The sequence below is a fragment of the Mycteria americana genome, chromosome 7 (assembly GCF_035582795.1).
Source record: "Mycteria americana isolate JAX WOST 10 ecotype Jacksonville Zoo and Gardens chromosome 7, USCA_MyAme_1.0, whole genome shotgun sequence".
Taxonomy (NCBI): Eukaryota; Metazoa; Chordata; class Aves; order Ciconiiformes; family Ciconiidae; genus Mycteria; species Mycteria americana.
Window position 1 is genome coordinate 7,128,146 of NC_134371.1, and position 23,696 is coordinate 7,151,841.

General features: G+C 39.1%; 1 protein-coding gene across 6 annotated transcripts in view; it reads left to right on the forward strand.

The window, feature by feature from the left end:
- The first annotated feature begins 2,872 nt into the window (after window positions 1-2,872).
- The window catches only part of ECT2 (epithelial cell transforming 2), a 31,248-nt gene continuing 10,424 nt past the window's right edge, over window positions 2,873-23,696 (forward strand). For 2 of the 6 annotated variants that reach the window (XM_075506887.1, XM_075506892.1), the window contains exons 1-20: window positions 3,173-3,289; window positions 5,892-6,049; window positions 7,110-7,189; window positions 7,291-7,383; window positions 8,316-8,498; window positions 9,056-9,145; window positions 10,188-10,295; window positions 11,484-11,557; window positions 11,694-11,824; window positions 12,848-12,963; window positions 13,168-13,230; window positions 13,627-13,849; window positions 15,306-15,442; window positions 16,102-16,221; window positions 17,981-18,049; window positions 19,022-19,132; window positions 20,168-20,264; window positions 21,005-21,086; window positions 22,048-22,126; window positions 22,315-22,434. In XM_075506887.1, the coding sequence (XP_075363002.1) occupies window positions 5,920-6,049; window positions 7,110-7,189; window positions 7,291-7,383; window positions 8,316-8,498; window positions 9,056-9,145; window positions 10,188-10,295; window positions 11,484-11,557; window positions 11,694-11,824; window positions 12,848-12,963; window positions 13,168-13,230; window positions 13,627-13,849; window positions 15,306-15,442; window positions 16,102-16,221; window positions 17,981-18,049; window positions 19,022-19,132; window positions 20,168-20,264; window positions 21,005-21,086; window positions 22,048-22,126; window positions 22,315-22,434 (2,106 nt within the window). In that variant the 5' untranslated portion in view covers window positions 3,173-3,289; window positions 5,892-5,919. Of the gene's footprint in view, window positions 3,059-3,172; window positions 3,290-3,362; window positions 3,380-5,891; window positions 6,050-7,109; window positions 7,190-7,290; window positions 7,384-8,315; window positions 8,499-9,055; window positions 9,146-10,187; window positions 10,296-11,483; window positions 11,558-11,693; window positions 11,825-12,847; window positions 12,964-13,167; window positions 13,231-13,626; window positions 13,850-15,305; window positions 15,443-16,101; window positions 16,222-17,980; window positions 18,050-19,021; window positions 19,133-20,167; window positions 20,265-21,004; window positions 21,087-22,047; window positions 22,127-22,314; window positions 22,435-23,696 lie in introns of those variants that run through there. The other 4 variants (XM_075506890.1, XM_075506893.1, XM_075506888.1 and 1 more) reach the window with 3 other exon arrangements.

Here is a 23,696-nt window from a genome sequence, read left to right on the forward strand (position 1 = left end):
AGCCTACGGATGTGAAAGGGCTGTTGGGAAACAAGCTTTGTGAAGAAAGCAGCACAAGGTGAGATCCCTGAGGTCTCAAGCTTGTACCGAGTCATCCCTTTCTGTATTGTTTTGTGCTCACACCTTCTCTTTGGCCTTGTGCCCTGCTTCCCTGCCTCCTTTGCTTTGCATAGTCCTGTTCCCGTGCTTTCCCTAGCATCTGCCCCTAAAGTCCACACCCAGGATCCTTGAGCATAATCATTTGTACCTGTCTCTTTCAACAAAAATCATTGTTCCCAAACCTCCGGCAAAACTGGGTCTAGTCCCGCCCCTCTCTCATCTACTTATCTCTTCAAAAAAGAGCTAAAAAGGCGGGATGGACTTTTTCTGAGGTTTCTCATGCTCCCACTGACCCCCACATACATCTCGGGCTTGATCTCCCCCCTTCCTCACATTTTGAAAGCTACTGCTCTGGCTAAACTGAATCAATACCTCTTTCAGGAATCTGTTTTTTTTTCAAGGTGCTTATAAAGAAGTCAGTTGGTTGAAAAAATAAAATGATGTGGTCTGAGAAAGATTCCTTTCTTTAAAAAAAAAGATAATCAAACCCCAAAACGCTTACAAGATATCTAGGGGACAAGCAGTCTACCTACGTAAACTCCCACCCTGAAGCCAAGAAATGGTTGCTAGACAGCCAACTTCCAGAGACAATGCAGGGCACCAAGGTCTCCTTCAGGAGACCACCAAGGTCTCGGGGTCCCATCAGCTCTTCTGATGTGGCCTCATTGTCTTTTTCCACAAGGTAGGAGATCCCTGCTCCCAGGAAGCTGATGTGACAGGACTGGTTTAATGGTTTAATCTCCTGGAACTTTCTTCCTGTGGGTGTTTCAGCGAGAGGAAACTATTTAGCTATTTAATAAATGTTGTACTCCTGCGTTGCTGATGTCTAGATAACTGGAAGGAACAGCAAGTTTCAACTGTGTGTTACATTTTACACAATAAAAAATAATAGGTGTTTCTATTTCAGAGCCTTTTATAAGGAAAGCACTTAGATTTTTAAATGTCAGACATATAAAGAATAGCAATTATTTTTGTCATCAGTCCTGGTCTAAACTTTAGTGATAATAAATGCACTTGATTAAAAAAATGTTAGTCACTTTTCTTAAGTGATTGAAACCTAAAATTTGTCTAAGTTCTGTCAGTCCCAGGAAGGATAGTTTAAGACAGTTCATCAGAATACCCTAGTGGCTTTATGAGATTGTAATTCTGGATTTTCAAGTATATTAAAAAAATGGCTAATGCCCAAGTCACTCTCCATATGCACAGTGAGCCTATATTTATGTACTGAATGTTTAGGTATCTATTATTTTCTTTTTATTCTTTTTAAACCTTTTATTCTTTTTAAACCTTTAACTGAGAGGTGATGCATGTACCACCTGTTAATCCTTAGCCCCGATAAATATGCTTCTCCTGTCTTTGCAGGCACAACATTTTATATAGCTTTTGTGAGGATCTAGAGGTCAAGTGGAAATTAGTGTACAATCACCAGTACCTTTTCCAGAAACTATACTGCAGAACTTCTTCCAAACCTAGGAGAAACCTGGTCCCTGGTTCAGGGTGTGAGGGAAACTGAAGACCTGGCTCAAAAGGACTTTGTAAGAATGCAAAGAAAGGAGAGAATGGGAAAAGGCCAGCGAAGGGCAACCTGGCCTGGAACTGCAAAATGATGGCCCAAACTCGTTCTTCAAGGTGACAAAAGGACCTCAGGTTAGGCTGTTTTTTGACTGTAAGTCATTGTTGCAATTACTCTCTACAAAATACAGTAATTTTATGACTGCATACTAATTGGCTGACTCAAGCGTCAAAATTGGAATGACCTCCTTGTTTTCCAGGCTGTTATTCTGAAATCTTGTCCTCAAGAAAATAATCCTAACTTATGTGTCCCTCACAAGCAAATCTTTGTTCACATAAACAACACCTGCTATCATCTTCTTCTACTTTTCCCATTCTGTTTTTCTTCCAAATCTTAAAGTCAATGGACTCTTACTGGCACTAACGGCTGCTGGATCAGTCATGAAAATGCCTGGACTAATAAAAATCTGTAGTATAAAAAAATGAGTGAGATCTAAGAACTCAATTTGGCATATAAGAATTCAGCATATAATATAAAATTCTATAAATAGAAAATATCTCTCTCATTCTTTTTACATCAAGACAGTGAGACATTATGCTAAATCAGGTTTCAAGAGACACTGAGCCCCTATGAAAGAATTCCTTCCCAGATCAGAAAGTTTCAGTATTGGAGAAAATTAAAAAGAAAGGGATGGTAAAGCATTTGGTATAATTTGTTTTGGGATTGGTGCCATTGAGTCAGCTGATTGACTTTCATCTTGACCAGTCACATTTTCTCCTGTCAGCTCTTTTCCCTCGTATCCTATAAACTGGTTATTCTGAATATATATGCATGCTAATATCCTCGGCAATGCAGAGCTTACTGAATTATTAATAGCATTAATATTTTTATGGTGGCCACGGTAATTATTTATCCTCCCTTTTGCGTAGTGCCCGAAGGTGGTCTGAAGGACAGCTGGACGCGCTGTGCCCTGCAGAGCCCACGACACGACGGCCTGGATCAGGCCACGGCGAGGGGAGCGGCGACAGGGAGGCCCAGCGGGCTGAGGGGCACCGACCCGCGGGCAGCCGCGCCGCGAGTCTCCGCCGGGGGACGAGCCCTCCCGCGCACGCTGCGGGCCGTTAACTGCTATCTCCGTACGGCCTCGGGACAGCTGTCAAAGCGGCTCTAGAACTCCCCGCTGCCGGCATCCGGCCTGCCCTGGCCCGCAGCCGGACAGCGCCTCAGACCGGCGGCCACGGCCGCTCCCACCCGCCCCCGCCGCCGCCGCTCCATCCGGGCCTCTCCGCGGCGGCCGTTGGAAGCGTTCGAAACCTTCCAGCAGCCAATCAGCGCAGAGCGCCCCCCACCCATTCGGCAACCTGCTCTCGGGAACCGCAACAAGGGCTGTTCGTCTGCCCAGGAAACCCCACCGCCAATAGGAGACCGCCCAGCCATGAGCGGCAGGTGCGCCATCCAATCAGAGAGGGGAGGAGGTGAAGCGCTGTCCAAAAAGGGAGGGGAGGGGCGGGATATCTCGGAGTGATGTCGAATGAGGTGGCGGCTTACAGAGGGGCGTTGGGGCTGGCAGCCAATGCGCGACGCGCTTAGTGCGGCGGCTCGCTTTTTGAATTGGTGGTGGCGGCGGCCGCTCATGGCGGAGGTTGTCTTTGCGGCTGGCGGCAGGTGGCATCGGCGGTGAGCTGGCCCTGGGCGCCGGGAGCGGCGCGGAGGACGCGGCGTGGCTGGGGCTGGGGCCGGGGCCGGGGCCGGCCGAGGGGGACAGCGGTGGGTGCGGGCGGCCTGGGGCGGGGCTGTGCCTAGGGCACCTGTGAGACCCAGGGGCCTGCTCGGCGCCGCTCCAGGCCCTCTTTAGGCCTCTAGCGGTCTCCTAGGCAGAGAGGAGGCCCAGGCCCGCTGGCCTCTGCTAGCTTATAAGGCCAGCGGTACCTAATCTTGCCTCCGTCCGCCTCCCAGCAGGACAGCTTGGTCCCGCTCCTGGGTGGTTCCTCGGGAGGGAAATGGGCGACATGAGAAGCTTTTTTTTTTTCTAATGTTGTCTCCTTGCTTTAACAACATATTTTAGCGTGTGGATGTTTTATGACCTTCAGGCTTTCCACAAACTATTGGGAGGTGGTGTGTAAGTGTAATGCTGTAAGGGCATTCAGGTCTGCCTGAAGCCTGTAGTGATGGTGTTCTGCCTTTTGTTATTTTTTATGTGAGGGGAAACTGTTATGTTCGTGTCTTCCGTGTACTGTTTGTTCTGTTCCATATCTTGGCACTCTCGTTGTGTAAGTCTAGTGACTAGTATTATGTTATTAATTAGTATGTGACCATTAAAACAGGGAGTATTTTTTTAAATATACCCAGAATGGAACCCCATAAATAAATAAATAAATTGGGAAAAGCCATAAAGAAAATCAGTGCCCAGCCCAAAGTATGGGCTTCTCCCAAATATACTATGAAGTTCTCTGTAAGTGTGTGTTCATATACATGTTATTAGGTATAACAACAGCAGCATGACAGGAATCATATTGATGTCTCAGACTTTTTAAAAATAATCTGTAGCATTTAAATTTAATGGTACCCTTAACTGGAGGGGTTTTTTTAGTCTGATTTTACATATAACTGTCTGTGTGGTAATCATTATTAACAGTATGGTTTGAGTCTTCCAAGATTATGCTTCCCTCCACCCTCACTGCTAAAGAAGAGGTAATTGTATAGTTCCTGGTGGTATCTTTATAACCTTCTGGACAGGTGATCCCTAAAGACTCTTTGTGGTTAAAGTTGCTTTCTCCTCTTGCTAGGTCTCAAGCTATTGAGAGATAAACTAGCAGGGTGACTGGGACTTACTGCTAGGAAACTTAAATCCATGGAGCCTGCGCAGCTGTGTGTGACATTGAAATTGCAACTAAGGTGGCGGTTTTGGTAACTGAATATGTCTAGAATTATGATAGACTTGTAGTGTTCACTTATTGCTCATCACTATAGTAGGAACTTACCTGATGTATTATGAAGGCATGAATCTTGTCCAAGAGTTTCAAACATCATCTCCTAACCTCTAGAAGATAAACTCTTTTCTATATTGCTGTTATGCCAAAACACCCATTGCTTTTTGTCTTCTGATTTTTACTTTGTGGTGTAATTGGACAGGCATTGCACAACTTGAAAAATAACATGTGCTGTTCTCTAAGGGTTTTACTACCTCGTAAGTCCTCTTTCGGACAACGCTTTAATGTATTATTTGGGTGGCTACTGTTTTAAAGAGCATTTACAGTCATGAGGAGAACAACTTCAGTTAAAGTGATACAGAGGGCTATTATACTACAGCAGTTCAGAGACAGTGGTTATTCTAGGTAACTTCCGATATCACTGTGTCAATGTTTACATTTGTGTGAATGATGAATCACAGGAAATGTATGCTGCTTGATTGACATACAAAAGAAAATGTGCTACATGTTGGGCAGGTGTCTTAGAACAAATTTTCTGGTACAAGATTCAGGTAGCTACCGGTACAAAATAAGAGGAATAAGAGTTCTGCCTTTCCAGTATGTGACAAGCTTGTTTGGGTAGGGAGAGCACAGATATATTCTGTCAGTGAGAAGACAGAAGACCTCTTTATCTGATGATGAATGGGTACTTCTACTATATTATAGTTAATGTGGGACAATAGACTAGATCATACAGATAGACATATATATGCTTACTATCTTTGTAGAGACTCTCATGCATTTTGAGAAACCTAATTTTTCTTTGAGTAAATACTGCTGTTCTACTCCCTGGGTGGTCATTTCTATGTAACCACAGTAACTCTAGCCAGTTTGCCTGAAAAATAAAATTTTAGGAAGATGTTTTGTGTACCCTAATTCTTCTGTTAATGTTTCACTTTAACAATGCTAACCTTGGTCTCAAGTCTAGCTTATAATATTTTATCACTGAAGCAAACAAGTGCTTTTAGGTTGTTGGTGTTTTGTGATGAAACTTTTTAAAATGAACACTAGAGTTAGTGCTTCCCTGGTGCTCAGAGTTGAAGTACCCTCTCTGCAGCTTTCTGTGCAAATGAATTATTTCTGTGGTAAGCAGCCTGCTCAGAACCATTTCTGTAATAGGTTTGTTGTCAGTCCTTTCTACCAATTGTGTGATTCCTAAGACTCTTTCAGAACTACTCTATCTGTGTTAATAAGAGTCTAAATGTTTTGTTTTCAGAAGTCTGAAGTTACTTCTGACTGCCTTAGACATAGAACTCTTATTAATGAGCTTTTTTGCAACTGTAACTTAGTTTAGCACAACTATCTTCTAGCTGTTGAAGAAAGAAGCGAGACATAATCATGGCTGACAACAGTACGCTGGTGTCTGAAACTGGGAGGAGCCTCTTGGCTGATTCTTCTGTCCTTGATTCAAAAATTATAGAAACCTCCAAAGAGAATGTATTTCCTGGATCTGTTTTGGATGTTGAAGGTAATGGGAGAAGCTTATTTTAAGACTCCTATGTTTTTATAATGACTGATTACTTTGTAGGTGTTTGGTAGTTTTGAAAAAACAGAAATGCTTTGCTGAACTACAGAATTGTATGTAGGGTAGCCAAAAGGGTATTGGTTTGGTATCCTTTCCCCAACAAAGGGACTGTCTTAATTTTTAACTCATCTTGTTATAAAAATTTGGGGTTACAGCCATGAAATCAGATGAGTCTTCTGGCTAATATATAGAAAGCTGTTAGTTCCATTTGATGCCTCTTCTGTGGAGTAAATAATTCTAGGTGATATTTTGACATTAGTGTTTGGAAACCACAGCTGCTCTGTTTTGTAGGATTACAGACAGTCCTTAGAGAGATGAATAGTCTTGAGCTTGAAATTAATTCAAGAACAAATCTTGAAATTAAAAAACAACATAAAAGGTATTTTTGTTTTTCTGCAATGCAGTAGCCAAAATCCAGTGGCAGTCTTTTGGTGCAAGTGACATGGAGGCAACACTTGTCCCTTCCTCCTAATATTTGAAAGCTTATTAATATGTGGATAAAAAGATCAAGATATCTAACTTCAGTTCTGATATTCCTTGGTGAAGCTGAGCAGTTACTAGGAAGTAATGGACCTTGTCAGCCAGGAACACAGAAACTAGAGAAGATACCAGCTGTCTATTTTCCAGCAAATCTTGGTATCTAATTTTGCTAGAAGCATCGTCAATACTTTTGTTGTTTTTCTTCCCCACCCCCACCCCCTCTCACCCTTGCTGACTCTTCTTGCATGTTCTTGCTTTGACTGTAAGATAACTGGTCATGAATTGCAGGATCTTGTTTCACCATATACTAGAAAGTTTATGCGCTATGGTCAATTGGTTATGCCTTAATTAAAGGACAGGCTTGTTGAGATAACATTTATTTTCGGCTTGTTCCTGATAAACAAGGTGTCTTGAAAAGCTGCAGTCTGCCTGTATTCTTCTGTATGTTATCGATTTGATTTTTAGACCTAACATGGATTTTTCTATTAAAATATTAATATCATCCTTGTTTCTCTATAAACAGAAGAAATGCCTCAAATAGAAACAAGAGTGGTTTTGGTTCGGGAAGCAGGGAAACATGAGGAGCTTCTGAAAGCCTTGGAGGTATGTGGGTCTAAGATAAAACAGTCACTGATATGAGATGGTATGCTTTTAGACTTCTAGTAACCAATTTGGTTCTGTACTAAAGTTCTCCTCTTCCACAGACCATTAAGATAATGGAAGTACCAGTTATAAAGATAAAGGAAACTAGTCCTGGTAAATCAGAAGAAAAACTAATAAAAAGTATTATTCATATGGTATGTCATGCAATTAAGCACATGTGATTGCATGCAGCATGTTGTACTTCACTGGGACTGAAATGTGCTTACGCTTTAATTTATATTAATTGGGCATAATGGTCACAATATATGCTAATGTTTCTGATGGTGTCACTTAAAGCTCATCAAAATTGGCACTTTTTTTTACAAACACTTTCTCAAATATGGAAGTGATATCTGCAGCTCTTAGTGGTGTTTACTAACAGGGGGATAGAAATATCAATGGACACATTCAACTGCATGCTTATTTTCAGTGAACACATAAGTTTTTGCTATGAACTGACTTCATAATTGGTTAATTGACTTCTCTTTCAAGTGAAAGCTGCATTTAAACTTAAGTGTAAGAAGTGGTTCTCCATTTCTTGATGTGAAAAACCTAGAAAATAAAATTTGGAACTAGTGATTGAAATTGGAAGAGACTAAATTTTTAGAGCCCTTTAAAATATCAAGCCATGAACAAAATTGACTTGTGTTCTTTAGATCTTATGCAGCATGGAGCTTGCTGTTGCAAGCTGGATGCTACTTTTTAGTAGCATCCACAAGTACCTTTAGCTATTCTGACAGTCTGAAATTTCATTTCTCTTGTGCTTAGTTTGGTTTTTTCTTTATGTGTAGATATTTCCAATACTATATTATCAGCGTGAACTGATAAGTGAACTACTTGAGTAACTAGAATTCTTATTCTTCAGAAGCGGGAATTGCTTTAAGACTTTTTTTAGGTGCAGTTCATAGCTATTCTTATGCTAGAGAACAGTGTATCTCATTCAGCTTTCACAAATCCGAAGAGTCTGTCTCTTAAAATCTGAATTATACATTTTTCTAATGGTCCACCATAAAAATCAGTTGAATTTTGACACTAGTGTAAGTATGTTGCCTGAATAATGCTTTCCCCTTCATCCACATCAATCAAGGAAATTAAAGTGCCCTACATAAAGACAGACACGATAGAAGAGCTTGGAGATTCTGATTCCCCAGAATTTGAGACTATCTTCGTTGTATCAGACTTCCAAGATTCTATCTTTAACAACCTCTGCAAAGCAGATTGCCGTGTCATTGGACCTCCAGTAGTACTGCACTGTGCACAAAAAGGAGAGGTATGTGCTTTCTGGTGAAATCAGCTGAGTAGTTCTCTGGTGCAGTGAGTTCTAAATATTAAGCATTCAAAATAAAATCTATTTTGCTTTGCCAATCAATCATAAATATTCTTAGCAAGAGACTTAAGAAAAGCAGGTTTCTAATATTGTGTTAGAATATTGCATGTAGTGTGAAAGCACAGGCAGACAGTAGTGAGGCTACAACTACTGCAGTAGTTGTGGGAGTTGTTGACCCACTAGTTGGGATTGTGCCATTAGGAAAGGCAGCATACAAATGATGCTCCAGCAGACACTTTATATTTCCAAAGGTTGTCATGTAAAGGGGATGGATTGGGGAGGAAAAAAGGATGGAGTGCTACCTGTGGAACTTGGGGATGCTCTAGTTACTTTATCAGAACGCTGGCAGGTGTGGAGCTGAGGTATAACTGAATACACAGACTTGGACTAGTGTCTGATGCATTTTAATGCTAGGGACAATAGTACTGTATTAAAGATAATGTTAAAACTTTAATGGAAGCAGTATGCTTTTGACTAATAAGCTTACTTCTTACTTTCAGCCTTTACCTTTCTCCTGTCGTCCACTGTACTGTGCAAGTATGTTGAACTTGGTACTGTGCTTTACAGGATTCAGAAAGAAAGATGAATTAGTAAGACTTTTTTCCTTTGGATTGGTAAAACTGTTAAATTTATTTTCAAAATACTCTTCTGTTCTATCACCCATAGGGTTTAACCATGACTAGAGCTCATTTGGGGGGAATGAATTGTTTGTTCTTTTGTTTTGTTGCGTGTCCAGAGGCAGTGATGTTTGAGGATGGGAACAAAACTGTTTCCTTGTCCAAGTCATTTTGTCCATGCCATTTTTGGTCACTTTTTTTGTTGACTGATGTTAAACAGCTCTAATTCAGTAGGGCTTAAAGATTTGTAGACTTAGGCTTCAGATAAGATGATGTTTACCCAATAGTGTCCTCTTATTTGTACAGGTAGTAGTGTGGTCAAGTAAAGCTTTCTAGTCCTGTTCAGAGCATTTGCAGACACGTTATCTTGCTGCCATGCTATCTTGCTATCATGCTATCAGGACTTTAGTCTTGACATATCTAGTTATGAAGTGGTTTGATACTCTAGCACTTTGCTTTTCCATTTCAGTGATGCAGTTGGCAGCTAATGTCCCTGTTGGACACCTGGGAATCAACAATATGGCTCCACATCTTCATCTGGAAAAAAAGCAACCCAAAAGAAAAGCCTTTGCACAGTGTTAGGGATAGTTAGATTTGATCGGCTAGATTCAAATTGGACAAATGGCAATCTTATGTAAATTCTGGCAATTGCCCCTTCAGGTAGAATTGACTAAATCAATGAGGATAACATGCCTCAAATCTTTTGTGTGTGAAAAGGTGAAGGCATTATGTATGATGATCACGAGCGTAGTGGTGGCTTGGGTAGTCTTCCTCAAGCTACATAGCAAGGCTGTATTAAATGTTAAAAAAGAAGTTAATAGTTCTTCTGATGTATCAGCTATATCTTCTCCTGTAGATGTGAACAAGCTGTTTTAAGAACAAATTGGAGCATTTCTATTCCTAGACATTTAATGTAACCTGTAGCTTGCTTTGTAAACTATTTTTGTACCGCTCTCACTCTGCACTGTATGCTTCAAAACATATACTGAAAACTTATTTCATCTTTCTTTTTCAGGTTAAGCTAGTGACCTTGGTTCATCATATGGGTGGAATTATTCGAAGGGACTTTAGCTCAAAAGTTACACATCTGGTGGCCAACTCAACACATGGAGACAAATTCAGAGTATGTAAGCTTGAGTTGGTACTTCATGGAAACTTTTGGAATTTGGCTCTTGTAGACTAGCTCTGTAAATTATATTTCCGCTTGTAAGTTGCTGGGTTCTTTCTTGTACTAAAAACAATGACTTCTAATTGTGAGTTCACCTCTGCCTGGTGTTGAGCTTTGACATATTTTTGTCTCTGTTAGAGATATAAATAATATAAATTGCCTAAATGCAGAGATTTTGAAGTAGACTAGTAAATAACAAGAACCAAAATGTTTCTGAAGTACTTAAGCACTGATGTTATCAGTACTTAAGACACTTAAGACATTGATGAACATTTGTTCATCATCAATGAAGTGTTTATATATCAACATGCCTGCTTTTTTGTCTGTCCAAACTATAAACTTCAAGGTAACTTGCAAAAAACTTCAGTACTCAATTTGTGGCATCTTCTTTTAAAAATTATTTTTAACTTGTTATGTATAAGGGTTCAAATCTCCCTTTATGTTATAAATATGTGGGGTTTTTTTTCCTGACAATACTAAAAGGGAATCCTTCAGGATGTCCAGTTGACAAATAAATACAAGTTTATAGGTTTTTGTACCATGGAATATGACATAGCGATGCCTATGTCCCTTGACTCTCCCTTGTTTGAATTCTTAGTAGGCTGTTGCTTTTTTCCTAGTCTCTTTCTAATCTTCCAGTTGGAAGAGAAGACCTACTTTCTAACTTTGTTCAAACACTCCTTTCTGGAGTCTGAACTCAAAGGGAGAAAGTAGGAAAACTTTACAATGTCTCTCAAGCAGTCACGGAAGTTACCTTTGGAGTAGTCACTTTCTCTTTGGTAAAAGCAGGCTGGGATGTTTTGTCTTCATACAGAGTATCAAAAGCAGAAAAAAGATCCCATATTCCACTGGAACAGAGATTTGGGTTTGTGTTTTTGAGTGGTGAAGGGTAGCAGACTAACAAAATGGTGTGCTTTTGAGTAAGTGTCAAAATAGTTATTGATCTGATCTCCTAGTCACCAAAGAATTAATACATTCTAACTCTTGGGAGTTACAGCTGGACATGATTCTTGAAGGAATATGTTCACTTTTTGCAGTATCTGTCTTGAAAAGTAAAAGCAAGGTTATGAATTTTTCTTGGCATGGGAAAGACTTAAATGGAAATACTTACTTGGTACAACTTGTGCTTTTCCTGTTTTGTAGATTGCTGTAAGTCTTGGTACTCCTATCGTGAAAGCTGAGTGGATTTATAAGGCTTGGGAGAAAAGGAATGAAATGTAGGTGTTTGTTTTCCTTCAACTTAACCTTGCATCCTGTTAACCTGTAGCGTTGTGAGCTTCTGTTTAAATAGTGATGTAGCACTGATTTAGTGACCTTTTTGTGCATCTTTTTTTTTTCTCTCTCTTTTCCCAGTGATTTCTGTGCAGCTGATGATGACTTCAGAAATCAATTCAAGGTTCTTCCCTTCCAGGATTGCATGTTAAGTTTCCTTGGATTCTCTGATGATGAGAAAGCTAACATGGAAGAAATGACAGAAATGCAAGGTTCTTGTTTATGAAAGCTGACCTGTGGAAGGAATGGGGTTTATAGCTGATAAATACTTCACTGAAGCTGAAATGCTGGATTGTGAATCCTGAAGCATTAATGAAGATTCTTCAACTTGGAGAGCTATAAATTGATTTTTAGATGATGTTGTATGCATAAGTTCTGCTAGCTGTTGGAGACTTCAAAATTCCTAGGCTGATTGAAACTAGACAATTTATAAAGAAGTAATTATAGGATTCTTGAAGGTATCCTGGAAAACTTGCTACATAGTTTATATTCTGCTTCAGTTTTCATAATCAGTTTTGTGGTATGCGTCTTTACATAATTCACAGAAGCATCTACAATGTTTACAACTTTGATATGAATCATCACTGGTAAAACTCTTGATTGGAAGTGTTCCATTTTTTGGTAGTGTAGTACAATATTAAGAATCATATTGACAGTAATGATGTAGCAGATACATGCAACTCTAGCAATACAAGGCTGGAGACTTGCAAGTTAACAGAACTATAGAAATGGGAATGGAGCAAGCTTGTAACAGCAAGGCTTTCTCAAAAGAGATGAAAGGCTGGGTTTGCTCCCCCCCCCCCCCCCCCCCCGCCCCCCGACCTGTTTACCTAAAGCTACTTGTAAGACTGTGACATGCACAGGCTCTAGCTTGTGGATGTCTTTAGGGTGAGTGTTCCTGGCTTGCTCGTCCAAGAAACAAGAAAAGCTTTCCAGAAGAATATTGCATGTATTGCCAGACAGGTTTAAATGCTCTCTGAACTCCATGTACTCTTGACTTTTCAATGTCTACTTTACTACTGCATGTTATATGCTATTTCCTAAAAGCTGTCTGCTGCTGATAATATCTGGGGTGTTATGTAAGCCCAACAACTGATCAGCTCACTGAAGAGTTCATCTCTCTTTGGCTCTTCTCTGACTGATGATAGGTGCCACAGAACTATCAAGTGAGCTACTAATTTCTAACAAGAGTATTCTTCAGTCTTGCTAATTTGCCTTTTTTTTTTTTTGTCTAGGAGGACATTATTTACCAGTTGGTGATGAAAGGTGTACGCACTTAGTGGTTGAAGAAAGTACAGTAAAAGATCTTCCATTTGAACCTTTAAAAAACCTTTATGTTGTAAAGCAAGAGGTTAGTGCTGACAAATTCTTGAAAGAATATTGCTATATAATACTCGGTTTGTAAGACACCTTTTTTTCTCTTCAGAATAAGCCACATGTTTGCATTTAGTATGCAAACTGCCTTACTATTATATATTTTGAGTATTTTTAACTTTGGGTGAAGCCCTGTAATGCGTTCTTAATGTGTGTTTTCTTGTTTTCTTTTTTCCTTTAGTGGTTCTGGGGAAGCATTCAAATGGATGCCAGAGCTGGAGAGTCCATGTATTTATTTGAGAAGGTATGTTGAAGAAATCTCTCGCATGATGTGCAGCATGTATTTGGTGGTAAAATTAGCATGTGCAATACTATGTGTGGGGCCAGAGATGAAATGTTTTAAAGCAGCAGTTAAGTTCCAGATAATCCACTATAAATTTTATACATAGAATACTAATTTGGAAAAAACTGTTTTCTGCTTCCCAAAGGTTGAACTTATTTTTTAGTCAAAGAAAATACTAGTATGGTTTCCAGTTTAAAAAAAAAAAAAAGGGGGGGTGGGGGGGCTTTGCCCATTTTCCCTCAGCTTCCCTAAGAAGAGTTGTGTTGTGTGGTGATCCCTGCAATTAACTTACCTTTGCACTGACTTGAGCTGGACACAGTGGGTAAAAACACTAAACTAAACTTTCTTTTACTACAGTCAGAGAGTCCTGGCCTCAAGAAGTCTGTGTCACTACTTTCTCTGAATACTCCAAACAGCAATCGTAAAAGACGCCGTTTGAAAGAAACTCTTGCACAACTGACCAGAGAAACAGACATGTCGCCGTTCCCTCCTCGGAAACGCCCATCAGCTGAACATTCACTTTCTATTGGGTCCTTGCTGGATATTTCTAACACTCCAGACTCGAGCACTACCAATGGAGGTAGAGCTAAAAACTTTCATTCAGACACGCTAGCAATGTTTAAGAGCTCTCTGCATACAAGTGGTAACGATAGTGGTAGGGAAGTCTTACAGATATTGCTACAGACTTCCTGAGTAATTCTAGGCTTTCTCCTTTTCAAAGTGTGCAGAAAGCAGAATTGGAGTGAAGAGTTCAGACACAGACAGAGGCCAGGCTGCCTCTTGTCATCGCAGTAAGCATATTCATACCTGAAGGAAAACAAGGAAAAGATATGGAGTTGATAAATATGAAGTACAGTATTACTCCAAAATGCTTGAAATACTCTGGAAAATCTGCAGCAAATGAGCAACACCATTAACAGTAAACCATCTAGCAGCCTCTCCAGTAGGATACTTGGAAAAAGGAGGACAAAGATTCTTTTGTAAAGGAATTAAAGGGAAAATTCCTGCAAAGCCCACTCCTCCTAGGTCTTTGAAAAGTTCTGTTGAGGTAATGCTCTTTGTGCCAGCAAACTGTCATGTCTGAAACTTGTGTATTAGTCAAAAGCTAATATCTGAGTTTGGGCTTTTTTTTTTTTTTTTAAAAAAAGCCCCAGTTTCATCATATAGAGGAATTATCTGGAGTTACTACCTCTTTTTAAAAGCCCCTGTATACAAGTCAAGTAACTGATCTTAGTGAGGCACAACCTGTATGTGATAATTCAGAAGGAATACAGGAAAGATAAGCTTAATCTCAAAGACCAGCTTTCTTAGATCATGCTAGCACTCTTGTAACCCCTGGTACGGAAGTTTCTTCTAATCCAACGTCAGCAGACAGTTTCAGAAAGTGCTATTTTGAAAACAACAAGTAAGGTACATATTTCATAGTAACTGTGACAGTAATGAACTTTGACATCAGAATGAGTGAGTACAGGTCTCTGAGGTCCAATACATGAGCAAGTATTTAAAACTAATGGACTGTTCCAGGCCCACCTTGGCTTTAGCTTTAAGAGAAATGACTTTCGTGTGTCTTTTACATTTCATCGTATTAGGGGAAAAGTGTTGCATGCAAGGACAGATTTTAATAAATGGTTTTGAGCTACATACCTAATGCAAGGATGGTAGGCAGCTGAAAGCAATGGCAAAGTGAAAGTAGAAAAGTACTTTGGTACATAGTGTATGTATAAATAATGTTCAGCACTTAATCCTCACTTCCCACTAAACATAATAGGGTTAAGTCATTGACCTGCCCATAAATGGCTTACTAGTTTCAGACTAATTTTGAGGAATAATACATTACTTTTGTTCTATAATTAAGAAAGCAATTTTCTAGAAAGAGCTCTGGTAACTATGGAATAACCTACAGAATGGCCTTAAAAAAAAAAGCTATCTTCCCTTAAAAATTCTGAAGGTTTTTTCCCTGTCTTTGAGGGTGAGCTTTTCTTAGGGACTCTATTGTAATAAAGCTCTATTTTCTTTTGGGAATATCTCTTCATCAGAAACGCCAAAATCCTGTGCAAGGCCTTCCAAAAACTCAACTCCTCTTCCACTAAAGCAGTCTGCAAGATGGCAGGTTGCAAAGGAATTGTATCAGACAGAAAGTAACTATGTGGATATTCTAACAACAATCATTCAGGTAAGCTGGTTTTAAAGCAAGTACTGGTCAGTTGTAATAAGACATCTAGTGTTTTCATCAATGATTAATTTCAACCTGTGATCTGCAGGCTTTTGAGGGCTTGGGTGCATCAGATGTTCATAAAAAGTCTCATGTAATTTTACTGACGTACTGAAATGTTTAGTATCTGTTAATAATAAAGGCTGGAAAATACAATTTCTAATCTGGAATCTGCAGTGGAAATGCAGTTTGTATGGAAATTTCAAGCTTCAGGAAAATAGGATCTTCATGGCTCAAATTTTTAAGATACTATTGAATAGAGAGAGGTGGCAGGGGAAAAAAACTTTTTTTTTTAATTATTCCAAGAAGAGCAGAATCGCAAATAGCTTACAGGAAGAGCTTAATTTCTAGAAAGTTTGTTTCCATTGCAGCTGATTATCTACTTAAAGAATGAGCCAAGATGTGTGTGAGTAGAAAAGTCGATGAAAGGGGGTTATGCTGTAGTGATGTATCAAACTCAGTGTTTGTGTCTTAAAACCACTCTTGCTAAGTGGGAGTATCTCAAGATTGTGACTGCAGGAAAGTATGATCTAGAAGGAAAACACTGTTGCTTTCATAACTGTTTCTAACGCAATGTGTGGTGGTTGGGAGGGCTTTAACTTTTTTGTCTAATTCATCAGTTATTTCAAGTTCCGTTGGAGAAGGAAGGACAACTTGGAGGACCAATCCTTGCACAAGAAGAGATTAAGACCATATTTGGCAGCATTCCAGATATTCTTGATGTGCACACTAAAATCAAGGCAAGCTGCAACTTCTTCCCTGCAGGGGAAGCTTTGATACAGACTTTGAATCTTTTCTGCATGCTTTAAGTTGTATCTGCTGGTTAGGTGTAGATTCATCCTGGTGCTTACATACTGTTCAACCTATGGAATTATGTGCAAATCCAAAGTACACTTTAAGATTTAACTTTAAGATATTTATTTATAAATATCTGAAGTCTGAGTATTGTGCATGTAACTAATATTGCCATTCATGAGCTGGCTTCTCCTTTTCCCATTTTAATACCTCTTCCTATAGGAGGTTTTCTGTAACTGATACAAAACTGGTCAAAAGGGCCAGTGGTATCAAATGGTAGTCTAACTCACAAGTGCTTATAACATACATGTTTCTATTAAAGCAGTAAGCAAGGATACTTGGAAGAATAGCTAAAGCTATGGAACTGAAAAAAAACCAACAAAACAAACAAACAAAAAAACCACCCCAAATAAACCCCCAACCACAAAACAAAAAACCCCAACAAAACAAAAAATCGGTGTTTTCCTGGGCTGTAGTCATGTTCATATAAGGAGGATTCTATCATTTGGTAGGAAAAATGAATCTGTCCTTAAATGGCTTTGAACCAATTGTCAGAAACTACTGGCTCGCACTTCTGCCTCTGAAGCAGTTGACCTGATACTGAGGCCTAATAAGAGCTGATTAGAATTCCCTATGAGATTGTTTTCTTGAGGCTTTCTTTATTTTATATTTTGATGTGGATTGCAAGTGCTTTCTGAAGCCATCTCTGGGTCTCACAATAGACTACGATGCAAGTCTTCCTCAAATATGAAGTCATAAAATCTCCTTCAACTAATGGCATATGTCTGTTCCTGTGTGCATTTCGCAGCAGGCTTTTAAAATAGAGGGACTTGCAGACTGCCTGTAACTCAGTGGTTTGGTTTTTTGTTGTTTTTTGGTTTGGGTGTTTTTGTGTGTAGTTTTTTCTTTTCCAACTGTTGGGATCCAGTCTAGTTAATCACAATAGGTATTGATATGTGCCCACTGAGACCGAGATGAAAGTAGAGCACGTGCGTCTGTGTCAAGTAGGATTCACTTGCAGTGTGCAGTGTAGACAAAGTTGCTTAGATGTAGTGGATGTGTTTTCCTTCATCTTTGGTGTAATAAATATAAGTGGCAGTAACAAACCAATACTAATGGTGAAGCCTTTTCACTTAAGGTGAAATCCTGAAGCTTCAGCTGTGCCCTCCTGCTGTCCCTGTTATTAGCTGACAGTGAATAAGCCTGATCCTTATCAAGCTGATACAGGCTTAATGGCTTGGTCTCACTTTCCTTGACACCCTGGTGCAGCAAGTAAGGGAAATCTATGCTAGTTCTATTTCAATCCTATCTTATGGACTTGAGTCCTGTATTAGTTGTGCACTCTTAATTAGAATTGGTTCAACTGTCTTCTGTGTATACTTATTTAAATAATTGTTTAGGATATGTTCTGTAGTGTGTTGGACGCAGCAGTGTCATCTTGTTGCAGAGTTGGCTAGTGCTGATGCCCTGCTAGGCTCTGCTTGCATTGATTCAAAACTATATATTCAGTAAGCCAGAGGTCTCTTGCTTTCAGCTCTCAGTAGACTGAAGGGACTTAATGTGAAATTGTACAGCTTTTAGGATTGCCTGTTTTGTCAGCGTGGGAAAACACACGTGTTTGGCAGAACGCTGATCCCATCTTACAGCTTTATGCAGTTCATTCTCATCTTATTTTCTTCCCCCTCATCCCTGCATGTATTCTAGGAAGACCTGGAAGATCTTATGATGAATTGGACTGAAAGCAAAAGTATTGGTGATATCATTCTTAAATATGTAAGTTTGTTTTTTTTTTTACACATTAGAGCTATTATCTTGCCTTACAAATAATCCATTTGTAGGAACTAGCAAACACAAGCAAAGCACTACTGAGTGAGAAAGAACACTAACTTGTATCATTGTATTTTCCGTTTAGACTTTTCAGTTGAGTTAGATGATAAACTTGATGTGGATTACCTATACAAAGTATAAGTGTGTGTGTCTGTCCGTTTGTATGAGGGGTTAAAACTCCAAATAGATATGGTTTGAGAACTGTGATTTGCAATGCTACAGATGTGTTTTTTACTCAAATGTTAAACAGGCCTCTTCCTGTAACCTTAGCCATCTGCTGCCTCCAATCAATAGTAAATAACTCGGAAAATAAGTTTTCACAGAAACTTCTTCTGTTCTTCCTTCAGGACTTGAAATGTGAATAAGGACTCCTTGTTTTCCCAAGTACAGAATGTGCAGAACAGGAAAGCTAGGTCTGGGGCTGCACTGCATTTTAACATAAGTAGTCTGCTAGGTATCTTGTGCTTTTGCTGACCTGATCATTTTGAGGCAAATAGTGTTTGGCATTCAAAAGTGTTTTGTCTAAGGTATTCTTTCTGGTGGTTTAGTGTCTTTAAAGGTGATTGCAGTAACTAGAGAAAATACCTGTCTGAAACTTCCAAAATTCTCACCAAAAGCATCTTGCTAGGTGAGAATCTGCCTTCTTACTTGAGCTGCTCAGCAGCTTCTATGATTGTCACATGTGTACTTGATGTTTCTGAGAGCAGTCTGCATTTAATCAGCAGCATTGAATCTTGGGCATCTGGCATGCAAAAATGTCTTAACTTGTTCTGTGAACGTGCATGGGTTTACAACACATTTTTTATTATTCTTTATTGAAATGTGCCTTTGAGCAGCTTTGTATGGCTCAGGGCATATGAACATATGTACAATGCTACATAATATGTAAAGTAGAGCTGTAACAGTTGTTTCTTTCAGTCAAAAGACTTGTTGAAAACATACCCTCCATTTGTGAATTTCTTCGAAATGAGCAAGGAGACTATTACTAGATGTGAAAAACAGAAGCCAAGGTTTCATGCCTTCCTAAAGGTAAGTGTCTGCAGAACTAAGTCTTTGAGTAGAACATGGAGACCGTTACCAAGTAAACTACTTAATACAGTAGATGGGGAAAATGTGGAATTTTGGAAGCTTGGAGGAATGTGAACATCTCTTGGTGAGACAGAAATAGGAAGGATTTGAACTTCAATCCCTCAAGCTCCTCGTAAGACTCTTTCATAAGAGGTCCAAGTTCCTCCTCTGTTATACAGCTTTCAAGGTAGTTTGATTATATGCATTTGTTGCTGGAAAAAGTGCATTCTGATTACTTTCTCCCAAATATGTCTTCTCTTTACAGAAAAGATAACTAGAGCTGCTGCTTTTTATTGGTCCCCCTCCCTGTGTTTAAAAGACTTGTATTTCTGAAATAGCTTTTAACTAGCTTTTGGCAGCCGTGAAGTTCCAGGGAGGTAGAATCTCTCAACATTCTTGTGACTAATGAATAGGAGCATAACAGTGGAGATCTAACAGGAAGATGATCTTCAAAGAGTTATCTGAAGATGAGTCTTAAGACTCTTGAGCTCTTCAGATAAAGGTATATAGTTGATTAATAGTGCAGCAGAGCTTTAAGTCCTCTTCTGTATCCAACAAGTGTGTCTCAAATAGTGGAGTAATCAAACTGAGAGATTTCAGCTCATGTTTTCTGAGGTACCAGGAATTATATCCAAGTATTGCTATCTAAAAGATGGGGAAATTAATAAGAGAACAGGCTGCCCCCTGTCCCACTCCACACTAGCATTAGCACCTGAAACAAGGACTGAGTGGTTGATAATATGGACAGTTTAAAACTAGACATTCTGAGAACTTAAATCATGTGATAAATATGGTGCAGATTTGAATATAATGTGTTTTTTAATGTGATCTGTTAATGACTGAGTATCCATGGTAAATGATTCTCAAACTTTTACTGCAAAGCTAGTTTCAAGGAAGACAACTTTTCTCCTAGTTTGTGATTTTTGGGGTGGTTTTGTGTGTGTGTGTGTGGGGAAATGAAGAATTATTTCCTTTCTCCCCTTTCTTTTGCCCCAGATAAACCAAGCTAAACCTGAATGTGGCCGCCAAAGCCTAGCTGAACTCCTTATCCGTCCTGTTCAAAGGCTGCCTAGTGTTGCTCTACTACTAAATGGTAATCTAGTGATGTATTTTTTTTATTAGTTTGTCTGCGAAGGTGTTAAAACCAAGATAATACCTGCTTTTTGTCATTATTAGCAACAGCTTTTCTCATATAAAACAAGCCTGATTCTGGGAGTTAATCGTGCTTAATGGCAGTCAGCAAGACCGGTTACTGACAAAAGGATACTTTTGGCTAAATTTCACTTGTTCATATATTTGTCCCCAGGATACAGGTAGAAGAAGAGTTTGCTCTGACAACAGTTTTGTCTCTTCAAATACAAATATAATTGAGATTCAAATGCAGCTAGCATAAACTAGAAAGCAATTTGTTTTGACAAGGCTTACAGCTTCATGTGTTCCACCTGGTACCAAGCGCTTGCTGTAATAATGATTATATTAATAAAAATAATAATTAAGAAACCACACCACCACCCTTTGCTTCAGTTAGAAAAAGACTTCTGTGCTTGTCTCTGCACTTCAACAAAAACAGCACATGGTCTTGCTGATTTTTTTTTTTAATAGTTTGAGGGTTTGGTTTTGTGTTGTAGGTGGTTTTTTTTTTTCTTAATGAGATGCATGGATAATTGCTGCTCAGCCTGCTTACCCACTTAATCAAGGCTATTTGGACTCCAGGATAGCTGTGACTTTCTCAGTCATCTTATCTGACTTACAGTTTAAACTTGAGTCTCTCATATTTCTTTTCAGGGACTTGTAATGTGTGTGGGGTTTTTCAAATTTTTTTTTTAATTGTAGATATTAAGAAGCATACAGCAGAAGAGAACCCAGATAAAGTAACTCTAGAGAGAGCTATTGAATCACTAAAGGAAGTGATGACGTAAGTGATGCTCATAAAAGTATGAAACATACCATTACATATTTAGACCTCTCTGTTCCTTCTAAATTGCTCTTAGTGTGTTGTTGCCCTAACTTTAGTCTCCATGTAAGTATACATAATTGTATGTGTTCTTCAGTCTCCCTTTGGCCACTGTTGTTGCTTTGGCATTCTGTGCCACAGCTCTTGAAGGAGTCTGTGGCATTGTTACCCAGCACTTGTACCTGAACCTCTGCTGACTCCCTGCCTCAGCTTGAAGCTGAACCTCCAGAGTCCTCTGTTCTGTTCCAACTCTTTATTTCTATCTGTTCCTTCCAGAATGGAAGAGATGTGTTTTGTCTTTAAATCTTACTTCTGTGCATATATCCACTGAAAGGACACACTATTGGTGGAAGATTAGTTTCTCTTGTGGTCCTGTATTAGCTATTCTTGGCACTATTCCACGAGTTAATTAGCTTAAAGCTGAAGCTGTTTAGATTGTAAGTCTCACCTCTTTTGAAGTGTAGCATATGTCTCCAGCAATGAGACCTCCTGTATTAATTGGGTAAATGTTTGTCCGATTTTAACAACAACTTTTAAATTGTAATTATTCTTGCATCTGCTTCTTCGTGAGCTGCAGCCCTGACTTGGAGGGATAAAATGCATGCTGTAAAGAACTGCATTGGGTTGGTCTCTAGTTCAAAATCTTGTGGGGCAGGGAAGGGGGATTATATATTAACTGAATGGTGTGTCAACTACTGATAACATGACAAGAATATTGTTCTAGGTCTGAAGTTTCCTGTGTGCTTAGCATATGGTATTTGGATTCTTCAGTGAGCAAGTGTGGTTGATTTTGTATTTTCCAGTGCTGCTGCATAAACTATATCTCTGAATGTTTAGCTTCATTATTTTTGTATGTCTTAAATGCAGCACATTCATTTACTGTTGCTTGATATTGAAGATAAATATAATATGCTTCCCTCAGACACATTAATGAAGACAAAAGAAAAACAGAGGCACAAAGGCAGTTCTTTGACGTTGTCTATGAAGTTGATGGATGTCCAGTAAGTAATTTCTCTGAAGCTGCAGACCTGTAAAATGACTGTGCACTAGTTTGCTCCCTTTGCAAAAGTATGTGACATTAAAATGCAATGGTGCTGGTTTAAACAGATTTCCAGTGTTATGTTGCAAGCAAGCAGTAATCCAGCCCTTGAACTAAGTGCTTAATGAGCTTTTTGCTTCTATCACTTAGGCCAATCTCTTGTCCTCTCACCGAAGCTTAGTTCAGCGTTTGGAAACCGTAGCGCTTGGCGATGACCTCTGTGACAGGGGAGAACAGGTCACACTCTTTCTGTTCAATGATTGCCTAGAGGTAAGATGACTATATAAAGTACATCTCATGAACTGAATTACATCTCATGAACTGAATTATAAAAGGCTTGACACTACATATGAATATAAACAAGTAAAATTTAAAAACTTTGAAGCAGAATTCTAAGTTGCAGAAATCTGCTAGCTCAACACATGCTGATGTTGCCTTTCCATTAGCTATTGTATAAGTCACCACAAGTAGCTAGTCACTTCTGGATGGTTGAGAGGTGTTAATGTAGCCTTTAATGTCTTGCAGCCAGATCAAATAATTTAAAAGCAGCTTAATATGTTAGGAAATAAATGTTTATCTGGACAGCAGTTTGAGTAGTACCAACAGATGAAAAAGTGCTGGAGTCCTTGGCTCAGCAGGATGTTTGTCCTTTTAAGTTTGGTCACATTTAATGTGAGTAAATAGTGGGCCTCTGGGGTCAGTCTGTCTGTGCTTAGGTTACAAAAACATTAAAAATTCACATATTAAATGCCTTAGACTAACAGTATGTTAGGAAGAACTAGGAGGGAAAAGTAATCTCATTGGGTTTTGGAGACTTCTGTGGAGAAATTGAAGTTGTAAAGGACACTTTATGAAAGTACTTGGTCCTGTCTACAGCAGTAAAGAACATTGTCTTCATAGAAGACCAACTCTAAAATAATCCAAAATTAGTGCTGTCTTAAGCAACGCTTGGAGACAAAAGCCTATTGTTGCGAGTAGTGATGAACTCTTCCTGGGAGTCAAGTTGACTCTGCTTCATCACTTTTTGTAAAGGAAGGAAAGGAAAATGAAAACACTCTTAATAAAGCTTCTTGGCTTATCTCTTGTACAAGATACATGTTTTTTAATTAAGGTATCTTCAGTTGTTTGTAAGATACCTATGTATTAATGTAAAGTAAAAACTGACTGAGCAACCTCCACTGCAAAACCCACTTGATGGTTGCATGCACAAGCAACAGCAAGTGATATTTCTAGGATATAACACACCACAGCCTAAGTTGGTTCATGCATATAGATGTTGTCTTTTCTGTTTAAATCTAGACTACTTTGTGGTAGGTTTTGAAGGGCCCTTGCTTGTTATGCAGAGTAGAATTGAGGTCTGTAAGGCAAAATTACCTCACCTCTTGATTTTTTTTTTAATTTATTTTATTTTTGAGGTGAGTGTATTGATGTTAAGTAACAAGTATTGCTGGGCCACTTGAACTGTAGACCGTGAGTAGTGGGATAAGTGAGTTCCTTAAAGATTTATGTGGTAGAGTAAATAGAATAAAATA